The sequence below is a fragment of the Lytechinus variegatus genome, chromosome 19 (genome assembly GCF_018143015.1).
Source record: "Lytechinus variegatus isolate NC3 chromosome 19, Lvar_3.0, whole genome shotgun sequence".
In the NCBI taxonomy this organism is placed as follows: Eukaryota; Metazoa; Echinodermata; class Echinoidea; order Temnopleuroida; family Toxopneustidae; genus Lytechinus; species Lytechinus variegatus.
The window spans coordinates 4,374,165-4,385,000 of record NC_054758.1 but is presented as its reverse complement, the minus strand read 5'-3'; the positions used below and the strand labels follow the sequence as shown (position 1 = coordinate 4,385,000).

At 36.7% G+C, this 10,836-nt stretch overlaps 1 protein-coding gene across 1 annotated transcript; it reads right to left on the bottom strand.

Annotated features, from left to right (window-relative positions):
* Positions 1-572: 572 nt before the first annotated feature.
* Positions 573-1,769, bottom strand: LOC121406225 (muscarinic acetylcholine receptor M5-like). The gene has a single exon (XM_041597248.1). The coding sequence runs from the start codon at positions 1,767-1,769 to the stop codon at positions 573-575; it is 1,197 nt and encodes a 398-aa protein (XP_041453182.1).
* Between the last annotated feature and the right edge of the window lie 9,067 nt (positions 1,770-10,836).

The window sequence follows — 10,836 nt, the reverse complement described above, 5'->3', positions numbered from 1 at the left end:
AGGCAGTGGTCCTGGGGACGGGTGATGCCCCCCTCTCCCGCCCTCCCTCTTGAGCCAGTAGCGCACCTAGGATTTTTCACAGGGGGGGGGGGGCAATTTCGTCCGCTCAAAAAATTGACAAGCAAAAAAAAAAGAGGTCTTCAACCCCAAATATGGGATTTCGTACCAGAAAAAAAAATGACAAGCAAAAAAAAAGGGTGGTACGTCCATTGCCTCCCCCCCCCCGGCCACCGTCCCCTGTTACGCCTCTGTCCGAAACAGGAAAAAATACGAAACAGAAATCTAAAAATACATTGAAAGGGCCAAGTGCTAACCCTTTCCTCACCCATCCTCCCCCTTCCAATATGCACATAGGCAGGTTTGAGCATGGGGGAGGTGCACATCCTGGGAGGTGGAAAATGAGCTGTTGAAAGCAGAAGGGTCAAATTTCGTTTTGCTTGCCAGTGTCGGAACTCCTCTTCCTCAGCGGGAGGGTGCACATGAACCCCACCAGCCTACGCCCTTGGATAGTCGATATACACTTTCGACTAATCCCATTATTTCCCTATCAAAATTATTTAAATAGCCAAAGTTTAAACTCCACGTAGCTTCCATAGCCAGGGCCAGCGATCAAGGAGCAGAAAATTCCGAAAATTCCGACGAAAATGTTTGTTGGTGGCGGCGTAAATGAATGGATTTATCATAGAGTTTCCCCACACTAGTGTATCTGTGATGTCTTTGGCGAGCCAGGAAACGCAGCTGTTGCCACAAACGGCGTACATGATACTGGTCACCTGAACAGGCAACCAACAGATGAGGAAACATCCTACAAGGATGGCAAGAACCACAGCAGCTTTGCGATGTCGGGCAAATGTCTGTTCCTTCGATAGCACCTCTCCTTTGGGTTGGTATGGTTGATGGATTGATGTGCTTCTTTTTAAGTTTTCCTTGATGGCAAACGCTCCAGAAGCGTTAGCAGTAGTGCGTTGGGAATCGGACAGAGTAGGCCTATCTTGTCCATCTGGACCTGCTCCTACCGATGGAGATCCTTCTATAGTTGCCTGGCGTGTGGATAATTCGTTCCCAGGACTCTGTCCAACGATCCCTCTGGATCTCCTTTTGATATTGTAATAAACAGCAAGGTTCAATATTATCAGGATTGCAAATGGAATGTAGACCTGAATGGAACTTTGGATCAGTGTCAGGGCAAGACTGGACTTCGATTCCAAGTGGCACTCAACTGCATAATCCACGTCATAACGTCCTGTGATTGAACTCGACGCAAACACAATGAGAATGTACCAAAGTGATTCAACAATCCACGAAATGCAGATGATTGCTCCAATACGTTTCTTGGTCTGGACTGTCTGATACCGCACCCCCATCATCAGCAGACAGTACCGGTCCCAGCTAATCAGGACCAGGGTTAAAACGGACATCGACGACATAGTGTAGTCCGTGACCAACCAAACCTTACAGAGGGTCTCACCGAATGGCCAGAAATCCTTGATCAGCCACGCTATGTTGATGGGCCACAAGAGGGCACCCACTGCCAAGTCCGTAATTGCAAGGTTTAGGATGAGCAGGTTGGCCGCACTGGACCGGATGCGGTTGTCTCGACAGTATGCCACAATCACCATGATGTTGCCGATCGTGGTCACAGCACTTATTACGGAAGTTGTCAGTGGGACAGTCGCGAGCCATGCTGCTGGATGGGCCGGTGGTCCGTAATTTCCATCGTGAGGATAACCGTCATCATTCGGTAAGGTGGAATTTTCGTTTATATCCATCGTTTACTGCCGACATTCGAAACACCAGCGTCTACAGCTTCGAGGATTGCCTGGATTACAACTGGAGATGTGAACCAGGGAAATGCAAGTCTGACGATGACAAAACAAGATATGATCCATGCAGTTAACCTGGAGAAGTGACAGAATTTCTATCTGAATACAGTACAAAATACGAGTACAAAAAGTGACACACACACAAAAAATTAACTTCATCAGAATGATGTCTCTGACAGTGCTTTTTGCACTCTCTTGAGAATGGCAAAACGATTACCAAATGATGTGCATGCCGATTAAAGAAATGACTACGCGTAATTTCGAAGCTGAAGCTAGACAGAATCAAACTTTTAAAATCCATATAAAACCGAATGTTTTCATGTAATTCAGGTTCGCGTGTGCTCCATAAGATCGCTCCATATTTTTTCCCCTTTTCTTCAGAGACTCGCTAAATCACAGTATCCAAATCATGAACCAAAATGAGGTGGTATGTATTTCCATAAAGGAGTTGTACGTGATGGTCGATATTGTTCGAGCATTTAGAACATAGCACCTCTAACCAAACATCATATCGTGTTGATGTCAATCACGGAAAATGGGAATGGTATCAATATAGTCAACTCGTCTCGCGTGTCCGCCCATGCGCGTAAGTCAATACTTATCCATTGACATTTAAGACCTTCGATCATATTTCATGTATCTTAAAATCTTCCACTCAAACGCCAGGGGAGCCTTTCATGCACGAGCGTTTATCCGAGAAAGTATTGTATGGTTTTATTCGATAGTTACCGTAGTAACTGTGCTTCTCAGCCAATCAAATTCGAGGAAAGTTGTCAGATCTTACACCTTGCCAGACGACAAAACAGTACTGATGAAACGCACACCGGGATCGTACAGCATTGTTAAGGTGGTCTATTAAAATTAATATTATTGTGCAGTCATTCTGAAGGAAGCTATCAAATGCGATATATCACCCGAATTTCTCTAATATAGCGTTTTTTACGACTACTTCCAATCGTGTATTCAAAACACAAACTGACAATTTTTCTTCCAACGAATTCTTTGCTTGAACAAGAAGCTGATACAAAAACTTTCTCACTAACCATGCTTAACACTTCTGCACTTATAATGAATCGATTCATTTACTCGGAGTTCTCGGTTGACGATTCATGGCTATAGCTTGACAATAATTCGATTAATATTTTATTCAAATTAAAAAGGCCGCGACTGGTACTACCATAAATAATTTGCTCACAGTACTGACAAAGCTGAGAAAATGTGATTTCGATAAAAACGCAATATATGCCAGTTGCTCAGCCAATGGAACAAAATGTTTTAACAGCTTTAATAACGGTAAGCATGATGATTGTCACTCAAACATTGGAGCTCTTTCTGACTTGAAAGCATATTCTTCTTCGGCATAAAGTGCCTATATAATTATCACCCGGTGGAAGCGATAGGCTGCATCGAATGGATTTCCCGCTCACGAGTTTTACGGTTATTCTTTCTCAGCACAACACAACTCGTTGCCATAGTTTGGGGGGAAATAAGCAGACAGGCGACTGAATATACTAATTGATTAATCTTTAATCATGATTATTCTGCTTCGTCATTTTGACCTAAAGGTCGTACGTTAAAAGCAATAATTTACATGAACATAATTAATGAGGCATTATATACGACACTGCTCGTTCATGGCATTTTTAATTTTCAATCATCATGATGGATATTGCTTTTCCCCCGGGGCTTTTTCCTCGTCGTTTCTGACGAGTGTTCGGGTTCAGCATGAATATAGTTTTGTCTATCTAAAGGTCAAGTCCACCACAGGAAAATGTTGATTCGAATAAATAGAGAAAAATCAAACTAGCATAACGCTGAAAATTTCATCAAAATCGGATGTAAAATAATATGACATTTTAAAATATCGCTTATTTAAAAAAAAACAGTGATATGCACAATTCAGTGACATGCAAATGAGAAAGTCGGTGATGTCCCTCACTCAATATAGAATTAGCATTGTTCAATATATCTTAACTTTCTTATTTCACATCCGATTTTGATGATATTTTACATACTATGTATATTATATCACAATAAAAATCACCAGTGAATCGGTTGGTTGTGCGGAGGGACCTTCAGGTCACATTATTAATTTGCTATTCTTTACCCTGCAGGGTGCCAAAAGATTCAATGTGAGGATTGCTACCAAATATTGCATATGTATATGTGATATTTTATCTTATAACGTTGTTACTGTATTTTTAAGTGCTTAATAATAAATGAATGAATGAATGAATAAATGAACAAGGCTGTATCATATTAATGAAGAGAAAGTAGTCCCAATCTCAACGGGCTTCGAAGTCAAAATTATTCTACGAAATGGCGGTAAAATGGACAAGTCAAAATTTTAGCTCTTGATCTCAGTACTCCATGCGCCCCTCTCACACGCAAACACACACACACACGCTATCCTTCACACATACTCTCCCACGTATACGCGCTTCTTTTTTTCTCTCTCTCCCTCGCCTATCTCCCCTTATCTTGATGCTTCTTACTTTCTTTTCTCTCTCTCTCTCTCTCTCACACACTCTTTTTTTCAACATGTTTTTATTAGGATTTCATTCAAATGAATAACATGTACATAAATTACAGGTAAATACAAAAAAATACAAAGTACAAATCTTCATTTCATATCAACAAGGATATGCAAAAAAGTACATATATATTTACCAAGAACTGAAGCAAATAAGGACGGAATGAAACTCCATAAAATTATACTTTTATATCTGAAAAAAAGTCCCCAACCCTCTATGTATTTTGATAATGATTAATATTAAATGGCTATATAAATGATTTGCAGGAAAACAGAAATCAACCTAAATATATTATTATTGTATCCCATTTTAAATCAATCTTCAACATAACTTTACATAATTATACACACATACACACACCCACCTTAACACCCATACAACCATGCGCATACCATGCATACGTAAACAAAATAATATATACAAATCTGCATAATGAACTTTATCATTTTGGCACAATAGGATACAGAAAGAAAGAAAACCTGCAAATCATATTAATACAAGAGAAGGGGAAATTGAAAAGAACTAGTAAAAAGGAAAAAAAAAACAGAAAATCATCAACATTCACACCAGGATTCACACTCGCACCACACTAGACACATCCTACCTGTTCACATTCAAATCCCTTTTCACCTTCAGTTCATCCCATTTCTGTAAATGTAAACTTAACTTGCCTGACTTCGTTGCCAGGCGTCTTTCTTCTTCTATACAACCCGTAATATATTTGTGTATTTTAATAAATGACGGTACCCGGCCTTCAGCTCTGGAATTAAAAATTGCATATTTAATGAAAAGAATAACAGAATTGACACATTTAATTCTACTAGAATTTCCAAGTAATCCTAAGAATATTTCCCTCCAATTTAAAGTTCTTAATTCAGCTAAACAAAAATGATCAATACAAAATTGCCAGAGGTTTAACTTTTATGCAATCCATGTATATAAAAAGTATGTATTCAGTTTTTGTACAACAAAACGAACAATAATTATCTCCCACGAAACCAAATCTCATCAAATGTTCTTTTGTATATATTGCTCCATGTAGAAGCATAAATTGAAATTCCCTTTGTTTTCTTATAAGAGTTGTACTCCTGATATATTCAAATAATTTACAAATTTCTATATCAGTAAAATCAAAATCACTGTGACCATCCTTGAGTGTTAATTTGTATAGCTCTTGTAGCTTAGTAATAAACAAGTTATAAATTGTTTTTGATTTAATTACTTCAAAAGCTGTTTCATGTTTTCCTATATTCATACTTATCCCAAAGTCTACGAAATCAATTTTTTAAACTTTATTGAACTATTAAAAATTTTCCAGCTTGCTGGTATAACGTGCACAATATCTATTATTTGGAGAAGTTGATTTGCGGTAATACCGAGATTTTGAAAAAAAGTCACAGGCTTTAAGTGGCCATTATCAAAGATTTGATCAACACTAAATATTCCTTTATTGAAAAGATCATTGTCAAAAATTGTTTTACCTTTTATACAAATATGTTGATTATTGAATATAATAGGGTTAACCTCCTCTTCAGAATAACGAAATTTCCTTAAGTCTTGCCAAGCCTTCATCATTTCTGAATAAAATGGGGACATTTTTATATTTAATTTTGAAGTGTCAAAGTCACATAGAAACAGAAATCTCCCCCAACTGATCGAAAACAAAAATCAAAATACAACTTCCATCCTGCATCCCGTTCTCCGTAAAGTAATCGTTTAAGCCACATTAAACGTTGAGACTTTACAAACAACTTAAAATTCATCATTTTTAAACCCCCTTGTGAGTAATCCTGGTACATTATAATTCTCTTTATCCGATCTTTTCCCGACCATAAAAATTCAAATGTGATCTTTTCAACCTCAGCATACAACCACTGAGGAACCAATATTAGTGACGAAACAAAGTTTAGCCTTGACAATGCATATGTCTTTAACAAGTGAATTTTCCCCATAAGTGTAAGATCCCTTTGTTTCCACCATCCCAACAGTCTTTTTATTTTACTAAGTATTTCTTTGTAATTCATGTCTTCTTTTATTATAACATTAAGAGAAAAGTAAACACCTAAAATTTTAATTTTAATATGCTGAACAAAATTCCCAAACAACTGTGTCTGAGGTCTGTCATTATCCCGACCCATCCACAAAATATTAGTTTTTCCTTTGTTTATTTTTAGACCACTAATTTTCTCGAATTCTTCAAAAAGGTATTGAAGACGATCTAAAGAGTGTGTATTTTTAACAAACAATGATATATCATCAGCATACAAAATTTGCTTTATTTCATGGTTCTGAAATTGAATTCCTTCAACCTGTCTGTCTTTCCTTATTGCCAGAGCAAGTATTTCAATACAAAGCAGAAATAAATATGGGGAGAGGGGATCCCCCTGTCTTACCCCTCGCTTTATATTAAAATAACGGAGGAAAAACCCCCATTCATAACACTACTAGTAATATCCGAGTATAAAACACGGACCCACGAACAGAATGAGTGCCCAAATCCAAATAGTTTAAGGATCATAAAGAACCAAATCGTGTGATACAGAATCAAAGGCCTTTTCAAAATCAACAGTGATTAAATACCCAATATTTTTAAAATTAGATTGATATAACATATCATCTATTAATCTTACACCATCCCCAATATTCCTATCTTTTACATAGCCAACTTGATCATTGTGAATTATCTTATTTAGTATACCTTTTAATCTTTTTGCTAAAACCTTTGACAATATTTTGTAATCCACATTTAAAAGTGTAATTGGTCTAAAATTTTGGACATATAATGGATCTTTACCCTTTTTTTCCAATAACGTTATCACACCTTGCTTTTGTGAGATTGTCAGTTTTCCCCTTTCATATGTTTCATTTAAAACATCTACTAAAAGTCCCCCTAATAAATTCCAAAAAGTAAAATAAAACTCTACCGTAAAGCCATCGTTACCAGGGGACTTATTATATTTCATTTCTTTTAAAACATTTAAACATTCATGAATACTTATTCTACCTTCACATATATTACAACTTTCTTTACTTAATTGAGGAATATCCTTAAGGAACAAAGAATTTTCATTAACAATAGCTTCACTCAGTGAGTATAAGTTTTCATAATACGTTCCAATCTTCTTCAATATTTCCTTTCTATCCTTAATGATGTGATCACCGTCATCATATAATTCTTTTATCACACTTTTCCGTTCATTAGACTTCAATAACTGTTCAAAATATTGTGTTTTTTGTTCTTCTTCCTCAAACCAGACTGCCCTTGAACGGATTTTTAAACCTTGTCGACTATAATCATATAGCTTGTTCAAATTAGATTTTTTTCTCATCAATGTCATCAATTATATTTCTCAATGGCTGAGACAAAAGTTTATTTTCTAATTCTTCTATTTCTTTCTCTATTTTTTTTTATTTCATTTTTTCTGACCTTTGCCTTTTCTTTTGTATAAGTATTAATAAACTGTCTCATTTTCATTTTCAAAAAATCCCATAACAGTAATTTGTCCTTTATTTTTGGCATCCATTCAGCTTTTAATTCAACTACTTTATCTTTAAACATCCTAACAAATTCTTGATCTACGCACAAACTGTTATTGAATTTCCAACAAGAATTTCCAAAGTCTGGAGCATTTACATAGTTACGTAATTGAAGCATTACACCTGAGTGACCTGGTGTAATTGATGTCAAAATATCACAACAGTTAACGGAAGTAACAATTCACTAGTAAAAAAGTCGATTGCTGATATTCTAATTTCATTATAATATATCTTCCATTTTCGCCAATACTCATATTTCTAATTTTCATATTTATATTTGGAGAAATCAAAACTAAAACACCTTTACTATGATTTGTTCCGTGACTGAACAATAATTGACCATTCCACTCTGATTTCCATGTTTCTTCCACCTCTACTGTACTATATGTTTCCTGTAAAAATACTATGTTACTGCCTTTATCTCTGCAAAATTCAAAAATGTTCTTCCTTTTAATTCTATCTCTTAGCCCTCTCACATTTAAAGTTAATAAAGTAAAATACGACCTACTATTGAAGCCTAAACACCCTATCCCGACAAATATGGAAATGAAACTGACCAAGTAACAGATTTAAATGTGAACAGGCATAACCACGCTTCAAACAACAATCACTCACATTCACTGGACTGCACCAAAGACACTCCCATTTACAGACACACGCATACACCCGACACCAAGTACATGCCAATCGAAACACAATTACACTACTCATCAAAAGTACAGACCCATGTAAACAACACACATACTTAAAAATAGCCTTAAACATAGAGAGAGCTCCCTTCCAATTCACATTCAAGAAATTCGTTAGGAAATATTTTTCAAATAAAACATAATAACCCTTTAAGAAGAAAAGAAAATGCCTGCATATCATCAAACGCTAACAAAGATGATCCAATATAAAAAGAAAATAAAGGAAAACAAATAAAAAAGAGAGAATAATGAAATATCTCATCTCTAAGCTTTTCCAACATTCTGTCTACATTGTAATTGCACCTTGTAGTAATGCATAGAAAATGAATATATAAAAAAGAGACACCAACGGGGAAACTACATTCCAATTTCCCATTTGATATTCTTAATCAGATGCATGAAAAACTTACAAATAAAATAATTCCCCGGACTTTGCACCTGTTACATCTGATTAAATACGACAGCATTGTCTGTAATAACGTTATGTGCAAGACATTTCGTCCAACTGAAACAATAGCTGATATGGGGGAATTCTTTTTTTCTTCGAAAAAAACTCAACACAAACATCAACAAAACGAGGGATACCAAGCAATCCTCATCAAACATACATTTTAAAGACACACCAGAGTTCACATTTAAATTACTTGTCCCAAAATCAGCATTGTACTCAAAATGATTTAACATACAAATGTTCATCAATGACAAAACAAAAACCAATCAGGAAAAAAAAAATCTTCTAACTCTGCTTCATGTCGTTAACCCTTCTTTTCAAAGTAAAGAACATGAAGAAGGACGTCCAATCTGAAAGTTTTCATTGTTTCATTTCTTTATACATTTTTTCACAAATTCTTTCTAGTACCTTCCTATTTGCTTCAGCTTTAAAAGAACCCCAAATCAGCCATTTTGTATACCTTTGACAGATTCCCCCTATAGGCCCTATCTCACCACGTCGCCGCGACAGTCTCCAACTTATCAGTCGCTGCAGTCGCGGAGACGTCTCGGAGACAAAAATGGCTTGCGCTCTCACCAAGGAGACGTCTCGATGGAACGTTTGAAAGATCATACACCTGACTTGGAGCAGGAGGAGGGATATCAGCACGCGTTCAGTCACGTGGTTTCTGAAGTGGGTCAAACAGTGTGAAGAAGTGTCGCGGAGACGTCTCCGCAATGTATTATAATTTTTTTTGGTCTCCAGCAGGTCTTCGCGATGTCTCTGAGACGTCTCTGAGACAATCGCGGAGACATCGCGGCGACGTCTCAGCAGTCGCGGATATCATTAGTCTCCGAGACGTCGCAGCAACTGATGGAGATTTCTCGGAGACGTCGCGGAGACTAGAAACAGTCTCCAAAAATATTAAACATGTTTAATCTTCTTGCGACTCCTCGGAGACTCTGTAATTTTCATGAGACGTCTCAGAGATGTCGCGGAGACGTCTCTGCAACTAGCAAAATTTGTAGTCGCGAACTAGTTTCAAGCCCAATGAGATACCCCCCTATGTTTTCATTTCATATCACACGCTCATCTTTTCTTTTCTATTACTTCCTTGTTAAATACTTGCTTTTAAATGTCTTATTATATTTTGCATCACCTTCTTTTAGATACTCTGTATCCAAGTCCACACATTCATAATCCTATACTCAATATACAGCTTATACATTTTAAATACCAATATACAGTTTATACATTTTAAATACACACACACGCACACACACATACACCCGATCTGCCTCTCGCAATACGGCCGCATATGATAGCTGTGTTTCTAAAATCCAAAGAAGCTGTATAGTTTATTACCAGTGGATAGAATGTCTGACATTCCATATCTTACCAGAAAAGGGTACCTCGACCGGCACATTTTAACAATAAATCGGCATTTATGGAAACTACTCATGACAGGATCAAATTACTCACTTGAGACAGCAAAATGGCCCTTATTCTTCCGCAAGTAAAAAAATAGTTCCAAAGTGGTGATATATCTTCTCAATTTGGAAAAGGAAGTTCAGTAGTTACCCTCCCTAGAATCAGTGTTAGATTGTCAATCATATTCATTCATTTTTGTCAGTCAGCTATATCAAATTCAAAGGGTTGGACGATTGAATATTTCTTGCCTGCCAGTTGTAATTAGGCCCGTGTAACCTTATACTCGAAAGCCAACTGACGAGAGCGCCATCAATAGTATTCTTGTAAATATCAAGACGCTTCATCCGTCCTTATCAAAGGACCTTGAGTATCATATATCTGTAGAAGAACTT